Source organism: Grampus griseus (assembly GCF_964374135.1).
Source record: "Grampus griseus genome assembly, chromosome: 16".
NCBI classification, from domain to species: Eukaryota; Metazoa; Chordata; class Mammalia; order Artiodactyla; family Delphinidae; genus Grampus; species Grampus griseus.
This window is the reverse complement of record NC_139010.1, coordinates 78,308,001-78,334,324: the sequence shown is the minus strand read 5'-3', so window position 1 is coordinate 78,334,324 and position 26,324 is coordinate 78,308,001. Positions and strand designations below refer to the sequence as shown.

At 42.5% G+C, this 26,324-nt stretch overlaps 1 protein-coding gene across 1 annotated transcript in view; it reads left to right on the top strand.

Moving 5' to 3' along the window:
- CPXM2 (carboxypeptidase X, M14 family member 2) overlaps nucleotides 1-26,324 on the top strand; it is a gene marked incomplete at its 5' end in the record, with an annotated part of 121,409 nt that overhangs the window by 41,928 nt on the left and 53,157 nt on the right. Inside the window, one exon of the mRNA XM_082674072.1 lies at nucleotides 9,270-9,409. Coding sequence (XP_082530198.1) covers nucleotides 9,270-9,409 — 140 coding nt within the window. The remainder of the gene's footprint in view (nucleotides 1-9,269; nucleotides 9,410-26,324) is intronic.

Genomic DNA, 26,324 nt, shown 5'->3' with positions numbered 1-26,324 from the left:
GCCTTACCGTTTAGGTCTTTAATCCATTTTGAGTTTATTTTTGTGTGTGGTGTTAGGAAGTGTTCTAATTTCATTCTTTTACGTGTAGCTGTCCAGTTTTCCCAGCACCACTTATTAAAGAGGCTGTTTTTTCTCAATTGTGTATTCTTGCCTCCTTTATCAAAGATAAGGTGACCATATGTGAGTGGGTTTATCTCTGAGCTTTCTACCTTGTTCCATTGATCTATATTTCTGTTTTTGTGCCAGTACCACACTGTCTTGATTACTGTAGCTTTGTAGTATAGTCTGAAGTCCAAGAGCCTGATTCCTCCAGCTCCATTTTTTCTTTCTCAAGATTGCTTTCACTATTCGGGGTCTTTTGTGTTTCCATACAAATTTTAAGATATTTTGTTCTAGTTCTATGAAAAATGCCAGTGGTAGTTTGATACGGATTGCGTTTGAATCTGTAGATTGCTTTGGGTAGCATAGTCATTTTCACAGTGTTGATTCTTCCAATCCAAGAACATAGTATATCTCTCCATCTGTTTGTATCATCTTTAATTTCTTTCATCAGTGTCTTATAGTTTTCTGCACACAGGTCTTTTGTCTCCTTAGGTAGGTTTATTCCTAGGTATTTTATTCTTTTTGTTGCAGTGGTAAATGGGAGTGTTTCCTTAATTTCTCTTTCAGATTTTTCATCATTAGTGTATAAGAATGCAAGAGATTTATGTGTATTAATTTTGTATCCTGCTACTTTACCAAATTCATTGATTAGCTCTAGTAGTTTTCTGGTAGCATCTTTAGGATTCTCTATGTATAGCATCATGTCATCTGCAAACAGTGACAGTTTTACTTCTTTTCATATTTGGATTCCTTTTATTTCCATTTCTTTTCCTATTGCTGTGGCTAAAACTTCCCAAACTATGTTGAATAATAGTGGTGAGAGTGGATATCCTTGTCTTGTTCCTGATCTTAGAGGAAATGGTTTCAGTTTTTCACCATTGGGAAAGATGTTGGCTGTGGTTTTGTCATATATGGCCTTTGTTATGTTGAGGAAGGTTCCCTCTATACCTGCTTTCTGGAGAGATTTTATCATAAATGGGTGTTGCATTTTGTCTAAAGCTTTTTCTCCACCTATTGAGATGATCATATGATTTTTCTCGTTCAATTTGTTAATATAGTATATCACGTTGATGGATTTGTTTATATTGAAGGATCCTTGCATTCCTGGGATAAACCCCACTTGATCATGTTGTATGATCCTTTTAATGTGCTTTGTTTGCTAGTATTTTGTTGAGGATTTTTGCATCTATGTTCATCAGTGATATTGGCCTGTAGTTTTCTTTTTGTGTGTGACATCTTTGTCTGGTTTTGGTATCAGGATGATGGTGGCCTCATAGATGAGTTTGGGAGTGTTCCTCCCTCTGCTGTATTGTGGAAGAGTTTGAGAAGAACAGGTGTTAGCTCTTCTCTAAATGTTTGATAAAGTTTGCATGTGAAGTCATCTGGTCCTGGGCTTTTGTTTGTTGGAAGATTTTTAATCACAGTTTCAGTTTCAGTGCTTGTGATTGGTCTGCTTATATTTTCTATTTCTTCCTGGTCCAGTGTTGGAAGGTTGTGCTTTTTTAATAGTTTGTCCATTTCTTTCAGGTTGTCCATTTTATTGGCATATAGTTGCTTGTAGTAATCTCTTATGATCCTGTGTATTTCTTCAGTGTCAGTTGTTACTTCTCCTTTTTCATTTCTAATTCTGTTGATTTGAGTCTCCTCCCTTTTTCTCTTGATGAATCTGGCTAATGGTTTATCAATTTCGCTTATGTTCTCAAAGAACCACCTTTTAGTTTTATTGATCTTTGCTATTGTTTCCTTCAATTCTTTTTCATTTATTTCTGATCTGATATTTATGATTTCCTTCCTTCTGCTAACTTTGAGGATTTTTTTTGTTGTTCTTCTTCTTTCTCTAATTGCTTTAGGTGTAAGGTTAGGTTGTTTATTTGGGATTTTTCTTGTTTCTTGAGGTAGGATTGTATTGCTATAAACTTCCCTCTTAGAACTGCTTTTGCTGCATCCCATAGGTTTTGGGTTGTCGCTTTTTCATTGACATTTGTTTTTAGGTATTTTTTGATTTCCTCTTTCATTTCTTCAGTGATCTCTTGGTTATTTAGTAGAGTATTGTTTAGCCTCCATGTGTTTGTATTTTCTACATTTTTTTCCTGTAATTGATATGTACTCTTATAGTGTTGTGATTGAAAAGGTACTTGATACGATTTCAATTTTCTTAAATTTATGAAGGCTTGATTTGTGACCCAAGATAGGGTCTATCCTGGAGAATTTTCCATGAGCACTTGAGAAGAAAATATATTCTGTTGTTTTTGGATGGAATGTCCTATAAATATCAATTAAGTCCATGTTGTCTAATGTGTCATTTAAAGCTTGTGTTTCCTTATTTATTTTCATTTTGGATGATCTGTCCATTGGTGACAGTGGGGTGTTAAAGTCCCCTACTATGATTGTGTTACTGTCGATTTCTCCTTTTATGGCTATTAGCATTTGCCTTATGTATTGAGGTGCTCCTATGTTGGGTGCATAAATATTTACAATTGTTATATCTTCTTCTTTGATTGATCCCTTGATCATTATGTAGTGTCCTTCTTTGTCTCTTGTAATAGCCTTTATTTTAAAGTCTGTTTTGTCTGATATGACAATTGCTACTCCAGATTTCTTTTTGTTTCCATTTGCATGGACTATCTTTTTCCATCCCCTCACTTTCAGTCTGTATGTGTCCCTAGGTCTGAAGTGGGTCTCTTGTAGACAGCATACATATGGGTCTTGTTTTTGTATCCATTCAGCCAGTCTGTGTCTTGGTTGGAACATTTAATCCATTTACATTTAAGGTAATTATCGATATGTATGTTCCTATGACCATTTTCTTAATTGTTTTGGGTTTGTTTTGTATGTCTTTTCCTTCTCTTGTATTTCCTGCCTAGGGGAGTTCCTTTAGCTTTTGTTGTAAAGCTGGTTTGGTGGTGCTGAATTTTCTTAACTTTTGCTTGTCTGTAAAGGTTTTAATTTCTCCGTCGAATCTGAATGAGATCCTTGCTGGGTAGAGTAATCTTGGTTATAGGTTTTTCCCTTTCATCACTTTAAATATGTCCTGGCACTCTCTTCTGGCTTGCAGAGTTTCTGCTGAAAGATCAGCTGTTAACCTTATGGGGATTCCCTTGTATTTTATTTGTTGCTTTTCCCTCACTGCTTTTAATCTTTTTCCTTTGTATTTAATTTTTGGTAGTTTGATTAATGTGGTCTTGGCGTGTTTCTCCTTGGATTTATCCTGTATGGGACCGTCTGCACTTGCGCGACTTGATTGATTATTTACTTTCCCATGTTAGGGAAGTGTTCAACTATGATCTCTTCAAATATTTTCTCAGACCCTTTCTTTTTCTCTCCTTTTTCTGGGACCCCTGAAATGGTGCATTTCATGTTGTCCCAGAGGTCTCTGTGACTGTCCTCAATTGTTTTCATTCTTTTTTCTTTTTTCTGCTCTGTGGTAGTTATTTCCACTATTTTATCTTCCAAGTCACTTATCCGTTCTTCTGCCTCAGTTATTCTGCTATTGATTCCTTCTAGAGTATTTTTAATTTCATTTATTTTGTTGTTCATCATTGTTTGTTTGCTCTTTAGTTCTTCTCAGTCCTTGTTAAACGTTTCTTGTATTTTCTCCATTCTGTTTCCAAGATTTTGGATCATCTTTACTGTCAATATTCTGAATTCTTTTTCAGGTAGACTGCCTATTTCCTCTTCATTTGTTTGGTCTGGTGGGTTTTTACCTTGCTCCTTCACCTGCTGCATAATTCTCTGTCTTCTCATTTTGTGTATCTTTCTTTGTTTGGAGTCTCCTTTTCGCAGGCTGCCGGTTCATAGTTCCTTTTGTTTTTGGTGTCTGCCCTCAGTGGGTGAGGTTGGTTCAGTGGCTTGTGTAGGTTTCCTGTTGGAGGGGACTGGTGCCTGTGTTCTGGTGGGTGGGTCTGGATCTTGTCTTTCTGGTGGGCAGGGCCGTGTCCGGCGGTGTGTTTTGGGGTGTCTGTGAACTTAGTATGATTTAAGGCAGCCTCTCTGCTTATGGGTGGGGCTGTGTTCCTGTCTTGCTAGTTGTTTGGCATGGGACATCTGGCAGTGGTGCTTGCTGGCCGTTGGGTAGAGCTGGGTCTTAGCTTTGAGATGGAGATCTCTGGGAGAGCTCTCACCGATTGATATTATGTGGGGCCGGGAGGCATCTGGTGGTTTAATGTCCTGAACTCGGCTCTCCCACCTCGGAGGCTCAGGTTTGACACCAGGCGAGAGCACCAAGACCCTGTCAGCCACACAGCAGGTAAGTGGGGATTTTCTTGCCTTTTGGGAAGTCTGAGGCCTTCTGCCAGCGTTCAGTAGGTGTTCTGTAGGAGTTGTTCACATGTAGATGTATTTTTGATGTATTTGTAGAGAGGAAGGTGATCTCTACGTCTTACTTCTCCGCCATCTTGAAGGTCCCCCTGCAATAGGAGACTCCACTGAAGACACCAACCTCCGCACAAGCTAGAGGTGCAGAGGCACTTTTTTCAGAGGGTTTGCAGCTTGCTTTTTTTTTTTTCTTTTCTTTGTGCTTCGTCTAGTTTCATTGGCACTTCAGATCAGAGTGCCTAGTCAAGAATAATTTTAAAAGTAGGTTGTAGGGCTTCCCTGGTGGTGCAGTGGTTGAGAGTCCACCTGCCGATTCAGGGGACGCGGGTTCGTGCCCCGGTCTGGGAAGATCCCACGTGACGCGGAGTGGCTGGGCCCGTGAGCCATGGCCGCTGAACCTGCGTGTCCGGAGCCTGTGCTCCACAACGGGAGAGGCCACAGCAGTGAGAGGCCCGCGTACTGCAAAAAAAAAAAAAAAAAAAAAAGTAGGTTGTATATCAGTTACTATTTATATCTGTGCATCTCCTTTCCTTTCCTCATTAAAATTAAAATTTATTTTAATCAGTTTTATGAGCAAGTAGTTAAAGAAATCAAAACATTAAAGGATTATAACAAATAAACAATAGAATGGTGGTTGCCACGGGCTGAGCAGGAGGGGAAATGGGGAGATGTAGGTTAAAGGGTATAAATTTTCAGTTATAAGAAAAATAAGTTCAAAGGATCTAACATATAGCGTGGTGATTATAGTTAGTAATACAGTATTGTATAATATTGAAAGTTATTGAGAGTTAAATCTTAAGCATTCTCACCCCACAGACAAAAAAGTGAGTTAACACCAGAGGTGATGGCTGCATTAATTATCTTGATCTTGGTAATCATTCCATAATGTATATGCATATCAAATCATCATGTTGTACACTTTAAATGTATACAATTGTATCTGTCAGTTATTCCTAGTAAAGTTGTAAAAAACAAAAACAAAACAGTAGTTCCTGTTGAGGCATTCCACATTCCACCCCACCCCCTGACTGCCCCGAATGCTGTGAATGGGGCAACTACTTCCAACTCTTTTAAATTGTTTCTTTGGACATTTAAATCTTAATTTCTAAATGATATGCACGTATTGATATGTATTGGTTTATATAAATTTGGGACTTTATCTTTTGAGTTCTTATTACGGAAGATGAGAATTTCAGCTCATTTTTAAAATCACTCCTTTACCCCTCTTTAATCTTTCCAATAAAGTCGCATCTCAGATTTTGGATAAATTTACATTTGAGGTTTTCATTGTTATGACTATAAATATTGCTTACTATCGAGCCAAGAATTATTGTAGTTTTAAGCCAAGAAATCGTTTCTTTTATATAATTTCTTGACAACTTTTTGTTTTCCTGGAACTGCTCATGTTTTTAAAAACATCTCCCCACACGCTGCAATAGTCTGGGTCTGTAAAATACCTTCAATATAACTTTCTATAAGGTCAGATCTGTTCAATGATGTTCAGTCTGACCTTTGTTGTTTTGTGTTTCTGTAGACATTCTTTTGGGAGCCCTTTGACCTGCTGTATTCTGAATAGGTTGCTTTCTGGGTCTTTTACATCACTAGTATCTCGGGACTTCTTCACCATCATTCTGAGAAGTCCCTCCTATGTCAGAACCCATTTTTTCTGGATCTGATATCTTCCTCTTTTTGGTGTTCTGCCTCATTTTTGTGGAGCACATCCTACAGTAGCAGACATTTTACTGATATCATTTTTGGCATTCTGGTGTAATTTGGTGACATCTCTGGGGCTGGTACCTCCTCTTTCATTGAATTCTCCCAGATGCTTGCTTTATAAATGTATAATTGATTTTGCAGAGGTGGCTGTCATTTCCCAAAGAGTCAGCTTCAGGAAGGGCTCTTCAATCTCCTGACACCTTATTACGTTTAATTGGCTGTCTGGGGTGCTCAGGAAGAACTGAGATGGGCAGCAGAAGCAAAGTATCCAGACTGGCAGAAACGGGAACTGTAAATTGAATGTCGGGTACCAGTCAGTAGACTTTGGCCGAATGACACGAGGACAGCTGCTCCAAGCTTTCATGGTCCTGTGGGGATGAACATCCTGGGCTGTGGGGCAGCTCTTTCTTGTCTGCTTAGCCCATAAGCTGGCATTCTTAAGCTCTGCGTGATTGACATTTTGGGGCGGGCAGCTCTTGGTGAGGTGTTGCTGTCCTGTGCATTGTAGAATGTTTAGGAGCATCCCTGGCTTCCATCTGTTAGTTGCCAGTTGCACACACCTCCCCGAGTTGTGACAGCCGAAAATGACTGCAAATGTTGCCGGAGGGGGCGACATGGACTCCTGTTAAGAACTTTAGACGGTGGGCCTCCTCTTTTTTCAGATTTTATAACTCTATTCTGGATATTTGAGGTTATAGAAAATGTGACACCAATGAACTGGAATAGTATTGCAATTCCCTGGAATTTTGTACAGTGTGAAATCATTCTTAAAACACCCATATTTCCATGATTTACCAAATATTCGTTGTTTTAGGCGTACTGATACCTAGCATTTACTGAGTGTTCAATTCTTTTTGAGCCCATGCTTCTAAGTGCCAGGCCCTGTTGAAAGCACAGGCAGCATCCTGTCACTTGAACAGATGGGGAAACTGAGGCACAGAAGAGCATTTAGGCAAATTGCCTGAATTAATGCAGTATGAAAGTTGCAGAACTGGGATTCACACCCAGATAGGACTTCAGAGCACAAGCTCTTAATCAACACACTGTGCAGTGGGTGATTTTGAGATGCCAAGACCAGGACACAAGCACCGTGAGGGGACTTCAGTCCACCTGCCTGTTCTGAGCTCCAGGAAGGCAGGACGGCCTGTGTCATCTACCTTTGTATTTCTGTTGCTGGGGCCACTACTTGGCATATAGCAAAGACAAGGTGAAGGTTAATTTTAATAAATTAAGCTATTCTAAGCACCCGTCTCATGGGCAGTTTATGAGAAAAGAGGAACCACAACAAAAACGGAGTGTGTATTACGGTTTCTTGAAAGAAGATGAATTGTGATATTGTAGGTCGTTAATGGGTTTCAGGTCTCCTCCACTGGGGGGTAAGTGCCTTAGATGAAGAAAGGGAGCAATTGTGTAATTATAGCCTTCAGGCTGGGATGGTGATCTCCCCGTTGACTGGTAATGTTGGGAGATGAGGGCTTATACTTAAGAGTTGTCATCACTTTAACAAAATGCACTGAAGCACAGGTGGGACCATCAACACACACTTGCAAAATTTAGCTTTTCTTTGATGGCTCTAGAAGGCAGAACCTTGCAGCACCTCTAGGTCCTTGTTGCAGACACCCTGTGTACCATCAGACACGGAGGTGCTGGCTCACTGAGAGCTTGGGTCTCTGGAGAATGTAGACTAACAGTTTTTTAATTCACCTTCATTTGAGATGGTAGTGCTTTTAGAAGACCATGATATGTTAGTATTCTGACATTCTCTCAAAGCTGTTTCAAGATTGTTTCAGGAATGGACTGGGAATGCGTGTGCGGTGTTGGTCCTGATAAAGGCTTATGTTAGCTGGTGCAGTGATGGATGGGCTCCGCTAATGGGACCCTTAGCCAAGCTGTTCCTCTGCTATAGCTGAGCTCTGAGCTTCCCGTCAGTGTTGGCCATTACAAGTAAGGATTTGAGCTGCAGAGTACTCAGAGGTAGGGAAGATAGACTGGCTTATCATTCTTATCTGTTGACTGTCACTCAGACTTTTTTTCATCTGATTATGCACTTGTGAAATAACCATAGGAAAATGGGATTCATGCAGAGAAGATCTTAGTAAATTAGAAAGGTTCACCTGGCTCACTTGTCTTTTTTTTTTTTTTTTTTTTAGGTCAGGGCATTGTCTCTTCACATGGTAATAATACAGGGAAAATTCCAGAACAGAAACGTCACGTACCTTGTAAATTCAGATCAAGGGAATCTTTGGTAGTAGTAGTAGCTGACACTCAGACACATCAAATGACTTAAATGCTAATAAATAAATTTTCACTAGATAAACTTAACCTTCAACTCCAAGTTCAAATATCATCTCTGACTTGGGGCAAGTCAGACCACCTGTCCGTGGTCTCCCCCAGACCAAGTTAGCTGTGCTAGGCTTGAGTGTTCCCATAGCAGTTTGCTCCTATTCCTGAAATAACACATTCCCTATTATGTTCTAATTCATCTATTTTCATGTCTTTCTTCCTGCCTGGATCCTGAGATTCTAGGAGGGGATGATTCACCTTTGTACCCCCAGCACCTGGCATGTGTAGGCTGGTATGTAGGAGACGGTCTGTGTCTGTTGGACGAATGAGTAATAGAACTCATTAAATTTCATCTTTTACACTGGGCAACAGGAGGACTTATCATATTGAAATATTTCCAGCTTGTTAATAATAAGCAACTCCTTTTTATGATTTAGAATAAGGAGTTCAGGGCACAATGACTATTTTTTTTTTCCAATTCCTCATTCTCTTCTATTCCTCCCAACCCCCTTCCTCAAAATCTCATAAAAAATTCTGTCTTAATTTTCTTCTATTCTGGGTCTTTTTGAAGAACACCCCTCTCTTTTTTTTTTCTTTTTTAATTGACGTATAGTTGATTTACAGTGTTGTGTTAGTTTCAGGTGTACAGCAAAGCTATTCAGATACACACACACACACACACACACACACACACACACACGTATACATGTATATATGTATATTGTTCTTCAGATTCTTTTCCCTTGTAGATTATTACAAGATATTGAGCATAGTCTCCTGTGCTATACAGTAGGTACTTATTAGTTATCTATTTTATATGTAGTAGTGAAGAGCACCCCTCTCTTTCTTTTCAGGCAGGTATTAATGAAAATGATTTTTACGACGGGGCGTGGTGTGCGGGAAGGAACGACCTCCATCAGTGGATTGAAGTGGATGCCAGACGTCTGACCAAGTTCACTGGTGTCATCACTCAAGGGAGGAACTCGCTCTGGCTGTAAGTGTGGCTGGACCCGTGCTTCCTAGACTCTGTGCCTTGAGTCTAAAGTTCTAGAGTTTAGACAGGGTCAGGGAAGTTGCAGAGAGGTATCTGGGGCTAGGCAATAGAAAGGAAGAAAGTTGCATTGAGGACAGGAGACTGGCCTTGCTGTAGACATGCTGGGAAGGTGCATCTGTTGGATCAACACCTTCCCTGATACCGGAGCAGAGAGAAGGATCCATGGGTTAGGCTGAGGAGACAGAGGTGTTGTCAAACTCAGGCAGGGTAGGCAGGTAGCTGCCGTCTTGGATCCGGGGCGAGCTACTGGTGCCCTGGTGGGCTGCACACAGCCTAATGTAGGAACTCTGCACAAGCAGTGAGTGACAGGTAACGGTCTCCAGCCACTGTCCTGGGGTAGAAGGGATGAATCTTCCAGATTCTGGGAAGAAAGATGAACTCTAAGCAGGTTCCCAAATAAAGAACCACTGGAGGAGGAGTAGAATTGAAGGAGGAGTCCGTCTGGGGCCCGACAATGAGATGGAAGAGCCCATTGTTCAGAATTGAGCTTGGGATCAGGGCTGGGTCAGTAATAATAGTAGTCCCAAGAGAGGTGGGCTGTAGCTCCTTAAAACTCATCTCATGGTACGTGTATACAACGGAATATTATTCAGCCTTAAAAAGAAAGGAAATTCTGACACACACTACGACATGCATGAACTTTGAGGACTATATGCTCAGTGCAATAAGCCACACACAAAAGGACAAACACTGTATGATTCCACTTCCATGAGGTTCCTAGAACAGTTAAAGTCATAGAGACAGAAGGGAGGATGAACGGTAGCTGCCGGGGTCTGGCGGAGGGGGATAGGGTGTTATTGTTTAATGGGCCTGGAGTCTAGTTGGGGACGATGAAAATTTCTGGAGATGGCTGGTGGCGATGGTTATACAACAGTGTGAATGTACTTGATGCCTCAGAATTGCACACTTCCAAATGGTTAATTTTATGTTATGTGTATTTTACTACAATAAACAAAAAATATATATGTAAACAAAACAAAACCTTTCCACTTCAGCCCAGGGATGGTGGTGGAGACAGAGGCAGGACTATATCTGTGGGGTTGTCCTGTGGCTTAAGCTGTGTAGACAGCAAACATGCAGAGACTGGGCGTTAGGCAAGAATTAGGAGGGGCTGCAGGACCTTGGGTGCTTTCTTAATTTAAACAAGAAATTTTCAATTCCTCTAACATCTGTCTACACTGAGAAGCCAAGAGCACAAATGCCTTATATTTAGACATTAGGAAACTGACTGTGGACCTAGTTAGCAAAGAGCCCTCCTGTCCTGCCACCCCTCCCCCTGCCCTGACTATACTGCACACTCAAATCCCATGTCTGGGTCCCTTTCAGGTTTTACTGATGACCAGTTGGCAACCATGTAAAGTCTGTCTGTGTTGATTAGATTCATTTTAATGCCTGGAAAGATCAACGTTAATAAGTAAACCAGGGCTTCCCTGGTGGCGCAGTGGTTGAGAGTCCGCTTGCCGATGCGGGGGACACGGGTTCGTGCCCTGGTCCGGGAAGATCCCACATGCCGCGGAGCGGCTGGGCCCGTGAGCCATGGCCGCTGAGCCTGCGCGTCCGGAGCCTGTGCTCCGCCACGGGAGAGGCCGCAACAGTGAGAGGCCCGCGTACCGCAAAAAAACCCAAAAAAATAACAAACAAATAAGTAAAACCGGGATAAGAGGAGGGAACGTGGCATCAGTGCTCACGTTTAACTGCCCGTCATTGTTGCCGTAAAGGGGACTTTCTTACAGAATGACAGTTGTCAGGCTGACGACTCATGTTTTCCTCTGAACCTTTTTTTATCGTAAAGACAATACTGTAACCTCCAACAACATTTAAAAACATTACCCGTGATTCCACTGTCCTTAAGCAAACATAATTTTTCTACAGATTTGTAATCATATTACATATGCAATTGTTATTTTTAATTTAAAAACATATCCATAACATTTTCATGCTGTTACTCAGAGTTCATAATGATCATTTTTAATAGCCTGTAATTTACTCAGCCATGCCTCTATCACCGTCTCAATTTTCTGCTATCACATACTTTACAGGAAAGCGTTTATATACTTTTTTCTTCCTTTGAATTACTTCCTTCAAATAAATTTCCAGAGCGGGGATAATTTGTATATTTTGACAACATTTGGTTATGTATTTATGCTACTCACATTTTATTCACTTTACTTTTCAGTAGCACTTATGTGTGTGTTCACATATAGCTGATTTTTGCTCTGTGGTGTGTCTTGCTGTAATCAGCGGCTTATTACCATAACAATTGTTTTCACTGTGTAGATTCTGGAAGGCAAGAATTTTAGAAGAAACAAAGTTGAATTGCTCAAGAAGAATAGAAACTTGGAAAGAAAGACTGATCTGAGGTCATCAGTAAGGATGAGAGCAGGGATTTTACCTTAATGCTTGTATATTAACCTGTCTACTCAGTATCATTAGAGAAGCAGTAGTTGGGTTATTACTGGATTAGAAAGAAAGAGCAGGGTAGGAGTACTGTTTACATTCTGTTTCAGCTGGAAACACAAGAGGGTTTGGGGTGAATAAGAAATTGCAGTAGAACAATATCTTTCTTTGACTAAGCCCGGGACAGGAACATCTAAGAGGGAGGCAAGGGATAGAATTGCTTTTAAGAGTCAGTTTTTTTAATGTATAAATGTATTTCAGGTCAGGGACAATGAAATGAAATCTGATGAGTTTCAGTTGATCTTACCTCCTGGAAACGGACTCTGTACTAAGGAGTGAGGAGGAAACAGTCTCGGGTACATTTTGGTGTCTGAGCCCCTTGCCCCCGAGGCGCTGGAGGTACTGTGACCAGAAAGCTTGCCAACCACAGAAATCACCAAATATCAATAGTAAGGAAGACAGTAGCTGTCCTTCTTTCCCTCTCCAGGGCCTCTATCCCCGTGCTGTTCCCAGTACAGCCATCTACGGTACCACTTTTAATATTCCTATTCATTGTTTTCCATATTTCTCCCCGCTAGTCTGTGAGAACTTGATAGAGGCAATGCCTTGATAGTCTGTGTCTCTGGGACCTGGCCCAGTACCAGACATCTAATAGATGCTCAATCAGTGATTCTTTAATGAATGAATATTGTACGGAAGTAGATTGGCAAAGAGTCATTCACACCAAATGGTAATGAGTTAATTAATTGTGAGTGTAAATGACTGAAAGCAGGCTTAAACTGTAAGGGGGAGAGGGGAGGGGACGTGGAAAGAGTAGACTGAGAAGCGATAAGGATGTTTAGAGGTGGAGGCACATAAAACAATGTGGCTTTGGAATAATGTCATGGCTGACTCTTGCTGGTTACGAGATTTCTCTTTGAACCTCAGTATGCTCTTCTGTAAAATGGGTTAACTACTGTCTAACTCATAAAGATGTGGTGAAAGTTAAATGGAATTATGTTACGATGTTTTAAAATTACCCAGCACGTAATAAGAGCTCAATAAATGGGACTTGCTTCCCTCTGCACCTAGAGCGAACAGTGGTTTTCAAGCTTTATTTTTAGCCACAGACCTTCCTTCATATAAAGTCTTTCCTGGAAACATTTAGAAAATACAGACAGATGAGGCTGCTTCGTGTGAATATGGTGGTGGGGAGAGCATTGCCTGCCTGGCCTCCCCTTGACCCCTCACAGGACCACCCCTGGAGGATGCATTATGAAAGTATCACTGTGTAACAAGCAAACTAAACAGCTTGAGGGTGCCTCTCTGCAAGTTACAATCCTGCCAGCACTCCAAGCGCAGATTGCTTCTTCTTGAATCCTGCAGGGTAACAGGCAGATGTAGAATTCAACCTTAGACAAGCGATGGCAGAGTTGGAATTAGAGTTTCATTTTTTCTAGTTAAATGGGCAGACATACCATAATCTCAGAGTGCTGCACTTTGTTTGGTGATGTTTTAGAAATGGAGGGGAAATGGGGGGATGGCTCTTGGGGGTTGGCCAAATGGATATTGCTGTTTCTAAGTAGCATCTATCTGGTTGTTAGAAGACAGGAGCACTTTGGAGTTACAATATATATTTCAGAACACTATGAAAATACTTCATTTATAAAACTGCTGTGGTTGGTATTTTAAAATGAACAGCCATCATCTTATTTGTTCCCATCTGTTTATTGAGCACTCTGTATAAGAACTGGCCTGCCTGCAGGGAGCTCTCAGTCTGGAAGAATCCAGTATGTTGACAGGTCAGCTAGAATCGGCACCGTACACGTCGTGGGATGGGGGTAGGAGGTCTGTTATCAGACCTGTGAAAGGTGATACGGCAGGTCGCAACGCTTAGCCATGGTCCGGGATGAGTTCCTAACCAAGTTGATGAAAAACTTTATGATTCTCATTGTAATAATTTTCAAATAATTCATACTATTTGAAAGTAATAAAATATAATTATTTTCATGATACTGAATAATTTATATTTTTCACCAATATAAACAATCCTTCCCCACTACATTGCAATTTAGAGAAATGTTAATATACTAGTAAAAGCCAATCTTTTGTTTTCCTGATTTCAGGAAGTATATTAGATCTATGAGTGTTGCAGTTATAACCAATGTGATGATTGAAAAGTTAATTATTCTGTCTGAAGTGGATAGATGCTTCTAATAACTTGGGCAAAATACAGGCAATTTAAAATAACCAAATGTTTTAAACTTTATTTAGTAAACAAGACAGTTCTCATCCTCTCTTGAGAGTCTGTACATGTGTCCTTAGGGAGAAACAGCAGTTTGATGGGTTTGTAAGGTGCGGGCTGGGGAAGGTTTGCCTGGCGGGCTGAAGTTTTTAGAAGCAGTTTGGCTAATTAGAGCAAGATGAATGACGTGTGCTGTGAGCCAGCCTCATGGCTGAGGACACAAAGATGGTGGAAAAGACAGTCCCAGCCTGAAGAAGCTTGCCTTCTGTTTGTCGGTGCAAAGTCTTAGCCGAGATTCTTCATGTGGGCTTCCCCTTTGAGAATTCTGACGGTGAAGCAAAGGAGGAGGTGGGGTACCCAAAGCAGACGAAGACAAGGTCGAGGAAAGGCCTTTGTGCTGCTCTGTTTCCTGGAGACAGCTGTATTCACAGGAGGGGCAGGTGGCCGATGGGGCAGGTCCCTAAGGGGCATGGGTGGCGCTGACTCGGGTGCGGGGGTTCACCTGGAAGGAGGAGGGTCTCCTGGTCCCGAGATAGAAGAGTCAGGGCGCAAGTGCTGAGATGGATTCAGAGCCTTCACACCAGAGGGTTTTCTATTCTTGGTGGCGTAGGAGGCAGGTCCTCTGCAGACGGTGAGGCAGGTTTAGGGGTTGGAAACTTAAGAAGGCCAGGGAGATTCCCTGTCCCTTTGTAGAAAGGACTGGGCTGGGCCCCCGAGCTCATGGAATAAAATCGTAATGGTCCCACTTGCCACCGTTGGCACTTTCTCCCCTGTGGGGGGCGGTGGAGAGTTGGTGGCAGTGCAGCTGGAGGAGGTCCAGGGATAAGGGCATTGCGGGACCTGGTAGGACGCGGCGTGTTAAGGGTGAAGGGTTGTGAGGTTGAGATCCAGGGCTGGTCAAGAAGGAGTCAAAGCTAGAGAGCTGATTCCCTAGAAGCTAAGGTCAAGTTCACAGAGCCCCTGAGGAAGAGGAAGCTTCAGAAAAGGTAGAAACTTGCAAGGGGAGGACACTGGCCACCTGGGGGCTGCACGGGGGCCGTCCAGGTGATGACTGGATGTCAGGGCCGGACAGGAGCAGGTGTCTGGCATCTTGGGGTTGCAGGCTTCGCTGCTCAGTGCTGTCCCTGTAGGGAGAACCTCCAAGACGCGCTGGACCCTAGCTCAGGAGGGGGGATCAGGAGACAGCTGAAGAGATGGTGGGGTCTGTGTGAGAAGGAAAATGAAGAGGCAGAGGCAAATTAGAAGCGCTGAGGATGTTGGTCCAGAGACAGGGATGGAGGTGGAACCTCCCCAATACCTTCCTGGCCTGGGGCTCCGCCCAGTGGCTGGACCTCTGGTTTCCACAGTGAGAAGTATCCACCCGGTCCCTCCCTTTCTCGTCAACTCCATCTGGTTTTCCACTCCCTGGAGACTGATCCTTGGCAGTCTGGGCCCCAACCCCACAGCAGCGTGCCAGGGCACAGAGGAAAGGGGCGCCGGGCTGGGCCAGGAGTGTGGAGGACAGCCGGCAGCCCCTGGGAGCAGGGCTCAAAGGGAGGCTGCTGGTGCTTCATGAATCACCTACCCATCTTCTCAGGAGAGAGTGTGCGTGTGTTTTCAGCACGTGTCCTGCTGCGTCCCCCTGTTATTGGCAAAATGAAATGTTTGGCACCTGTGGAGGGCGGGGGAGACAGAAGTTTCCAAACTCCTTTCTGATCTCTTTGAAAACTGTCAGTTTTTGAACTGCTGAGTTTGGCTAAAATGGAGGGGTTTCAATGAAAATATCTCCAAGTTCAAGTAGAAGGCCAGGCACACAGTCATTTCTTCACTTTGTGTTATGTGTCCACAATGCAGGCATAGTTACTTGAAATTGAATAAAGCTCTCCCTCGTGGCAGTATGGCTCATACTTGGTTTTTTGGGCGCCAGTGACTAAGGAATAAGTTCTCAGAAGGTAAAATCTCTGGAAAGGAAGCAACGCTAGAACTCCTTCGTGGAGATAAAGCTTCCACCCGGCTTTATTCCAGGGTCCTTGTCCCCTGGCTCTGACTCCCCAGGACACCCTCCGGAAGGTTGTTGGGTGCACTCACCCTTCTTCTCTTCTGTTCCCTCTCCAGCTTGGCTCACGTAATGCTCCCACGCCTGCACCCACAGGGCCTGTGTGGACTGGCTGCCACTGCCTGTTTGACCTGCTTCCCTTTGCTCGTTCAGTCCTAGCCCAGGAGCCTTCTCTTTGTTCTGCAGATAAGCAAGCATGTTCCTGCCTCAGGGCCTTTGCATCTGCCATTTCCTCCGCCTGAAGGCGCAACCCTCCCTGCATTCAGAGGCGTTCTCTGACCAGCCTTCTGAAGCCCACTCTCTGTAGCTCTGTGTCCTCACCTGGCCCTGTTTGATTCCCTGGTTATTTGCTTGTACTTGCACTGGTGTCACCCCCAGGGAGCAGACAGGGCCTGGCTCTGGTTTGCCACTGAATCCTCAGTGTTAGATCAGTGCACGGCACAGGGAAGGTCACCATGATTTCCATCCCCAGCCCCTACTCCATCATTCAGAACCGCTCAGATCATGTCCTGATACTGTCCTCTCCTGAGGCTGCACGGCCCCCACCCCCATCCCAGTGTCTGCCCACCATAGGGGGCTCTTTAGTGCATAACCACCGGGAGAAAAGAAGCCACATCCCATGGGGACGCAGCTCTCGTATTCCTTTGGTGTCCCTCCTGTTCAGATGTCCAGGTCCTCACCTGGTATAGCCCAGCGGATCAGAGTTCAGATTCCAGAGTGAGGCTGGGATTCCAGACTCCCTGGTTGCATGGCCTTGGGTGTGTTTCTGAGCTGTTCTGTGCCTCTGTTCCTTCATCTATAAGATGGAGATGATAATAGTGCCTGGATTGCTGTGGGGATTAAATGAGTTAATACACATCAGGCAGTTAAGAGAGTCCTTGGCACGTGGTGAGTACCCTGCAAGTGTCTGTCATTCCTGCTGTTTTCTTAAGATTCCTTCCCTTCTTCGGTGGAGGGCGCTGCTCACGTGTTAACTCCCCTCTCCCCCATCCCTCTCTCCTCTCTCCAGCCAACGCCCTTGGAGCGCTCAGACCATGGTCTCTCCCCAACGGCCCTAGCTCCCTCTGCGTGGTCTTAGAGATGTTAAGAGATGTTAACTGGAGGTCTGCGTAGGTGGGTGGTCCGGGTGTTCTCCTCACTCTTCCAAGCCTCGGTTTCCTGGTTTGGGAGAAGAGCTTGTGTTGAGCGTTCAGTGAGACGCAGAGGGAAAACGCTGACACCTTCTGGACCCAGAAGATGCTCAATGAACTGTGGCTGCAGTTACTTACGAAGTGGCTTCACCTCACCCCTCCCGTCTCCGAGCCCCCAAGCCCTCAGCCATCCAGAGTTGAACCTCCAGAGTCCCCAGTCGCCCACCAGGAAAGACTTCAGAACTGAATCCGTCACATGGCGGCGGCGAAGTAGAGCCTGACATTTTGTGCAAATCTTCCTGTGACACATCTGTATTTTGTTGGATACTTTTGGTCAGCAGGAAATTCCTTTAAATAAAACGCCTAGACTCGAGCTGCTGAGGTTCTGTGTTACCTCATGGGGTGTCTCAGTGACTCTGCCTGGAAGGTCCCTTTCTTGTCCCCATTGTGTGGATGAGGAAACTGAGGCTTGGAGAGCTTGTGAAAATGCTTGTCCTTTCTGCTCCCTGTTCTCCCACTACCACTCTCGGCTTTCACCAGGCCTCAAGCCCCGTGAGTGGGCTCGTTTGTACTTCATCTGAGCACTTTCTCAGGGACATTGCATGGCTGCCCCTGGGCTGACCTACCTGTCAGACACAGCAGGCACGATGCCTGGGGCCTTGTAACCTTTAGGGGCCCAGGAAAGTGTCGAACTTCTTTTATAATCTGGAGAAAGTAAATGAACTTTTAGGTTGAGGAAAATATATAACGTTAATATATTCATCTTTATACCAATGCAGTCATAAAATATGATTAAAAACAATTTTTTTTTAATGGAAGAAGGGGCCTTTTCTTCCTCCATGTTGAGGTCCTAGTCCCAAGGACCCGTGAATATGTTAGGTTTTGTAGCAAAGGGGACTCAAGATTGCAGATGGAATTAAAGTTGCTAATGAGCTGATCTTCAAACAGAAAGATGACCCTGGATTATCCGAGTGGGCCCGATGTATTCACAAGGGTCCTTAAAAGTGGAGGAGGGAGGAGAAGAGAGAACCAGAGAGCTGGCAGTGTGAGAAGAACCCCGCTGTTGCTGGCTTTGAAGATGGAGAAAGGGGCCATGAGCCGGGAATCTGGGCGCCTCCGGAAGCTGGGAAAGGCAGGGAAACAGATTCTCCCCTAGGGTTTCCAGAAGAAACACAGCCCTGCTGACACCTTGATTTCAGGACTTCTGACCTCCAGAATCATAAGCTAATAAATCTGTGCTGTTTAAACCACTCAGTTTGCAGTAATTTTACAGCAGCTACAGAAAGCTAATAGAGGCAAAAGTACCCACAGCCCACAAAAGCCCTCACATGCCTTGGCTGCCCCCCTCCCCTCTCTGGTGCAAGCCCCCGGTGGAGACACCCAGCTTTGGACCATCATGCTCCACGCACAATATAACTGAACAGAAGCAGGGCCAGTTCTCTCCTCTGCATTCCTTAGGATTCCCGTGAGCCATTTCTTTGGTTCCTTTCTTCCTGCTCTTTCAAGCGTCTCTTTTAGATTTGGAGGACGTTAAATACTTTTTTTTTTTTCTTTTAGTTCTCTGCAGTGGGGCTTCTTAACTAGGAACTGCCTCCCCCTTCACCCAGATTTATTGGACTTGGCCCCCAAAGTGGCATTTCCCCCCTCCTTCCCTGGTAGACAATTTGTACTGGAGGTAATGGAAAATAGACAATATTCCTAAGTTTATAACATTCCCTCCTATGGTCTGAATTCCCAGATAGCCATGGTAACCAGTCCAAAGTGAAAAATCCAATAAATTGGTGGGTTGGTTTTTCAGTGTCTAAGATTTGTCTGCACTGAGAATGTGGCAGAACCATTTAACCGTGTGATTGTGGTTCCGGCAGACAGAGGTGGGAGGGAGGGAGAGAACCAGAGTCAGTATCACTTAACGTTCTTGAGTGTCAGGCATGGCCATGCTTATTGTAGGGCAAAGATAAACCTTTTTCCCCCAAAATGTTTCTAGAAGCCACACAAGTTAGACTCTGCGGAGTAGTGGTCTTGCCCAGAGTTATCACTCAGCCACAGCCAGGATTTGAGGCTGCTGGGCTCTGTCAAGGAGGTGAGGGACAGGAAGAAAAAGCTGCCAGCTTCCAACAGAAAACTGGCATAAAAACTAGGAGAGATTGTTGGACTCCTGTTTCGCTGACTGAAAAGGGATTTAATAGTGCTTTCCCAACTTGCATGAGAAAGTGGACGACACCCAGTGCTATTCAACAGAGGTTGTGGTTATTAGCGACCTTTTAGCTGATGAATGCTCGTTTGCTGCATCAGATGATATGTGCTGAGGCTGATGGTGGTTGTTTTTGAGGATTTGAGGAGATTCTATCTCTTGCGAGGTGGAGGGAGAGAAGAATCTGACTAGCAAGACTCATTGCCATGAAACTCCAGTGTGATAGACCCCCAATGGGCACTGTCAGATCTTACCGTACATCCAGTCGAAATTAGTTCTTTGACTGTGGTTTGAGCTACTCATGCTTTCCCCAATTATTCTCTTTCTTATCACTTTACTTAGAGGACCTTTTGATGTACAAAAATTTTGGATTTTTATATGGTTACCCTAATCAGTTTCCTAAGGTTTATATCATGCTTAGAAGACCTTGTCCCTTCTGAAGGTATAAGTCATTTTCCCCATATTTTCTTCTAGTATTTTTATGATTTCAAATTTTACATTGACATTTTAAACCATATGGAATGTATTTTGATGTAGGGTATATGTAATAGATCAGACTCTTTTTACCCTCAAATGGCCATTAGGATGTCCCAACATTATTTATTTTCCATATTATCTCCAACTGCTGTGGTCTGAATGTTTGTGTCCTCCCAAAATTTACATGTTAAATTCTAATGCCTGATGTGATGGTATTTATAGGTGGAGCATTTGGGAGATGACTAGGTCATGAGGGTGGAACCCTCATGGTTGGGATTAGTGCTCTTATGAGAGACCCCACAATGCTCCCTAGACCCTCCCACCATGTGAGGACACAACAAAAAGTCTGTGACCCAGAAGAGGGCCCTCATCCGACCATGCTGGCACCCTGATCTTGGACTTCCAGCTTCTAGAACTGTGAGAAATAAATTTCTGTTGTTTATTACTACCTAGTTTGTGGTGTTTTGTTACAGCAGAGCCTAATTTAGGGACTAAGACACCAACTAAAGTGCCCGTAACAAGATACTCTAAATTCCTGTCTTCTATGGAGTTTACTTCCGGACTTTTCATTCCGTCTCACTGCTGTCTTTATATGCCAGTACCAAACTGCTGTATAGTTATTACAGCATGTACTGTACTGTTTTACTATTTCTTAGATCTAGTTCTTCCTCCTTATTATTAATCTTTTCAGAATATTCCTGGCTATTCTTGCCATATTCTTTTTTCATATGAATTTTTCAAGAAGTCCAAATTAGCCCCCAAAAGAATTTCGGGTGATATGTTAGAGGGGAATGCCTTAGTTAAATTGCAGGGGGACCGGCATCCCTAAGATCAAAGTGTCTTCCTCTATATAAGAACGTGGGCTTGGCTTTTCCATGTGTTCAGCTATCCCTTTTAACTTTTTGTACTGTTTTTTGTTTTTAAAACAATGCGTTTTTTTTTCCTCAGTAATTTTCTGTGTTAGTTGCATGCTTAGTTTTGTAAGAAAGGATTTTCCAGAGTGGCTGTGTTATCTTACATTCCCACAAGCAATGCATGTGATCCAGTTGCTCTGCATCCTTCCTAGTATTTGGTCGTGTCATTATTTTTTATTTTAGCTGTTCTAATAGGTGTGTAGTGATGTCTCATCATGGTCTTTATTCGTATTTGTCTAATAGCTGATGATGCTGAACATCTTTTCATGTACCTATTTGCCATCTGTATGTCTTCTTTTTTTTATTTTTATTTTTTATAAATTTATTTATTTATGGCTGCCTTGGGTCTTCGTTGCTGCACGCGGGCTTCCTCTAGTTGCAGTGAGCGGGGGCTACTCTTCGTTGCACTGCGTGGGCTTCTCACTGCAATGGCTTCTCTTGCTGCGGAGCATGGGCTCTAGGCACGTGGGCTTCAGTAGTCGTGGCACACGGGCTCAGTAGTTGCAGCACGCGGGGCTCCGGAGCGCAGGCTCAGTAGTTGTGGCGCACGGGCTTAGTTGCTCCGCGGCATGTGGGATCTTCCCAGACCAGGGCTTGAACCCATGTCCCTGCATTGGCAGGCGGATTTTTAACCCCTGCGCCACCAGGGAAGTCCCCTGTATGTCTTCTTTAGTGAAATGTCTCTTTGTGTCTTTTGTCTATGTTCTAATTGCCTTGTTTGTGTTTTTACTTTTGAGTGTTGAGAGTTCTTTATCAGTTCTAGATATGCCTTTTGTCAGATACGTGGTTTGCAAATATTTTCTCCCAGTCTATAGCTCATCTGTTATCCTCTTAATATTGGCTTTCACACTGGCTTCTCAGAGAAGAAGTTTGTGATTTCAACCAAGTCCAGTTTATTGATTTTTTTCCTTCATGGATTGTGCTTTTGGTGTCATTTCTAAGAACACTTTACTAAGCTCTAGATCCCAAAGATTTTCTCCGTTATTAACTTCTAAAGTTTTATAGTTTTATGTTTTAGATCTATGATCCATTTTGAGTTAATTTTTATATAAAGTGTTAGGTTTAGTGAGGTTTAATGATATATCTTGTAAACCTAGTGATATATAACTGCTTATAGATCTATAGTAATTGTTTTGGTACCATTTGTTGAAAAGACTGTCCTTCCACCATGGAACTGGTTTTGCACCTTTGCTAAATACAGGTTGATCAGATTTGCATGGATTTACTTCTGGGTTCTCCGTTCTCTTCCACAGATATATGTGTCTGTCCCCCTGCCAATCCCATACAGTCTTGATTACTATAGCTATACACTGTTTTGAAACTGGGTAAATGGATTTCTCCCATATTATTCTTTTTCAAAATTGTCTTAACTATTCTAGTTCCTTTGCCTTTCTGTATTAATTTTAGAATCACCTTGTTTATATCTGTGACAGAGTCTTACTGAGATTTAATAAGAATTGTATTAAACTGTGTATCAACTTGGCGAGAATTGACAACTTTACCGTGTCAAGTCTTCCAATCCACAAACACGTTTTCCCATTTAGTTAGATCTTCTTCAGTCTCTTTTATCAGTGTTTTATAATTTTTAGCATACAGGTTTTGTTAGATTTATACTTAAGAATTTCATCTCTTTTGAGCAATTATGGATGGTATTGTTCGCTAATATTTTATTTAGGATTTTTGCAGCAATATTCAGATGTGACATTAGGCTAAAGTTTCCTTTCTGTGAGCAATCTTTGTTGCTTTTTGGTATAAAATTTTCTATGCTTTGAATACATACAGGCATGTGGTTTCAGGGGAGCTCTTTTTTTTAAAAATTAATTTTTATTGGAGTACAGTTGCTTTACAATGTAGTGTTAGTTTCTTCTGTACAGCAAAGTGAATCAGTTGTATGTATACATACATCCTCTCTTTTTTAGATTTCCTTCCCATTTAGGTCACTACAGAGCACTGAGTAGAGTTCCCTGTGCTATACAGTAGGTTCTTATTAGTTATCTATTTTATATATAGTTGTGTATATATGGCCAACAAACACATGGTAGGGAGCTCTTTGATTACTGGCCTGCTTTCTGCTGTGGTACTCAGGCTGTTTAGATTTTCTGTCTCTTCCATCAGTTTTGATAAATTCTATTGTCCTAGAAAATTTGTGTTTTCAAAAATATTTGTATTTGATTCAACAAAATTGTCTTACAGATTCTGTTAATTTCTTCTGATTGGTGATTATTTTCTCCTTATTATTTTTAAGTATTTGTGAATTTCCTCTTTCTCTTCATTATGTTACCCAGTGGTTTGTCTATCATTGCTTTCCCTCTTTTTTTAAAGAGCAAGCATTCCTTGGCATTCTTTATTAGTTCCGCTATGTTTCTGTTTTTGAGTTCATTAATTTCTTTTTTTCAGATTGATTCTTTCCTTTATGTATCTATACACATTGAATATCTGTGTAGAACACATGGTGTGAGACGCCTCCATGAAGTCTAGCCAGTGGATTCTCCACATTATGAAATCCCTTCTCACTTGTGGTTAAGGCACAGCATAGGTCCGGAAATTGAAGTTTTTCCATCGTCATCCTCTACCCAGAAGCTTCTAGTCCTCCTGGGGTAGCTGGTAGGTGTCCAACCATCTCAGCAGAAATTTCCAAACCGTGTTTCGTAGTTTTGATTTGGGAGCAAAGTAGGCTTTCAAACAGGCAAAGACATGATTCCTCTGGGTGCGAGTTCTTCTGCATTGGCCCCTCCCCTTCCACTAGGTCAGGCGAATGGCAGTCAGTTGACCACCTGAGTCTTTGCTGCCTCATGTCATGCGCTGGAAGATGTCACCTTTCCTTCCAAAACAGTCACGATGAAAATATCTGCTGCGCGTTGAGCTGCTTCAGTAGTAAGTGCATCATACGTGTTAACTTCGTTCCTTACAGCATCTTGGCAGTTAGTATCTAACCACTTACTCTTGCAGAGAACTGCAAAGGCCAGAGGTGGCACGGTTAGTACGTGGCCCGGTGAGTCTTCGAGCCCAGTTCTCCCTTGCATTTCCAAGATGCCATCCTACACCAGGAATTGTCTGCTCCAGCTGAGGTTGAGAACGTTGAGCTCTCCTGGTGTGGGTTTTGCTTCCTTGATACCATCTTTCATGCCTGGTGGAGTGCTTCCTATTTTCTACCAAGGCCTCTCTTTTTGGGGGGAGACTTTTCATTCTTCGCTAGCTCCCATCCAGGTTGAGGGAATGTTGAACCCATGGTATTTCTAAGCATTTTTTAAAGTTAAAATCTTTGCTAAGTTTCAAAGCAGTTGTTATTTTTCTTCTTTTTACATAACCTTCTGATCCCCGAGTTTTCTTTAAAGTCTACCTGAAAAATAACATTAGCGTGGCCAACAGAGTAGTCACTTGGCAATACATTTAGAACACAAGGCAGGCGACGGGAAGTAAAAAGCAAAATGCTTTCCAATTTCGCTCACGTAAAATTCCACTGACTTTCTCTCCAAAGTAACATAGTAAAATGCGAACTCTTAAAAGAAAAAGAAAAAAGAAACTCTGCTTTTTAATCCTGCTTTCTGTTTAGAACCAAGATGTAAGTTCACCTCGATGCGTTGGAATTGCATGCGTTGGAAGAAAATGACCCTGAACTGGGTGGAAAAACTGAGAAAGTGCCGGAGGAATGAGGCAGAAGGAGAAAGAGAGAATAGGGAGTTTATTTTGTAATTAACAAATCATGTGTATAGTTTAAAAAGTCAGATAGCACTACTTATAATTAAAAATAGTAGCCCGTGTCCCCATACCCCTTGGTCCTGTTTCCTGGTGTCCCAAGGTAACTACTGCAAACCCTTCAGCTGTTTCTTCTGTTTTATTTTTCTTAAACCCTGTGTTTCTGAACAAAATGCTTTAGTACTCTCTCTTGATTCTTTTAAATTATTTATCTGTTGACTTTCTACTATAAAAAGGAAGAATTTAAATCTCTTTCTGACCTACCTCTAAGACACACACGCACACACACACACACACACACACCACACACTTATTCTCTTTGTCTGTGTCTCTTTCTGTGTGTGTGTGTGTGTCTCCTCCCAGCCTCCCAAAGGAGTTATATTATCAATTTTAGCTAAATCGGTGTTTAATTTTTGCATCAGGATCATCGTTGAGCTATGATTTGTAGCTGGGTCACATGGTATGCTATAATTACCTTTCCTTTCCTGTGGAACTTTTTTGCTTTTCCTGGAGCTGATAATCACTTCTTTTTAATGGTCTCCTTGGTTTTCAAGGTACTTCTCACTAATTCATTCCGAAGCTGTCTGATAGACCTGAAAATCTCCTCTGAATGTGTCCATAATATGAACAATTCACTCTTTCATTTTCTTCCTGGAGAGATCCCTCCCGGAGCCATCTGGCCTCTGCTGGCATCTGAATTTGTAGGTTTTTCAAGCCTATTACATTGCTCTTGTCATGCCTATTGGAATTCTCTTCCTATCTCTCCTGAGTTGTATTCTGTATTTCTTAGATCCCAGGTTTCTCTGTTTTTCTGTTTATTTTCGTGGTACATGCCTTCTGGAAATGGAGCTCGGGAGGTAGAATTTTGGATTCCTTGTACGCCTGAAAATGCATTTTTTGTTGACCTCACCCTTGATGGGTAGTTTGGAAATAATTTTCCCTAAGAATTTTTAACAGCTTTATTGAGCTATAATTCCCATAACTTACAATTCACTCATTGAAAGTGTATAATTCATTATGTTTAATATAGTCACAGAGTTGTGGTATCATCACAGCAGTCAATTTATAACATTTCATCATCCCTGAAACAGATGATTATCCCTTATAATTTGGAAACATTTTTCCGTTGCCTCTTTATCTTCACTTTTACAGTATAAAGATCTGAGTATGTTCATACTTACAAACTTATGAATTATTTCACCTCAATGAAGTTTTAGGGTTACGTCTATAGCCCTCGTGCTAAAAACTGCCCAATGTTGCACCTTGTATGTAGCTGGTACTTGATGTGACCTTGAAATAAGGGATCATATTTTTCAGTTCTGGGAAATTCTTATTCTTTGCATTCTTATTCTTATTCTCCCTTCATTGTCTCCTGCCAACTTTTTTGAAGTTATTATTGTTTGCATGTGGAATCTCTTGTATTCATTTTTAATACAATAAACCACTCTTCACCCTGTTGCTTCCTTTCCATCCCTCACATTTCAGCTCAGACGCCACCCTCCAGGGACACTTTCCCCATCCAGCCCTAGACTAAGTCAGCACCCCCCTCCGTTTATAAACTCTCTGTATTTCTCCTCTGAACGATATCGCACTTGCAGTTTAGTAAGTAACTGTACAGTTAATTATGCAATTTCTGTCTTCCTCAGTAGACTGTAAGTTCCCTGAGACCAGGGCCGGGTTTACTTTGAGATTCACTCCAACCCAATGCCTGGCACCCTCCCTCTTCCTGGTCTGACACGTGCGTGTTGCTCGAGTGAACACGGGTTGCAGCTATGCTAGGCTGAACACGGC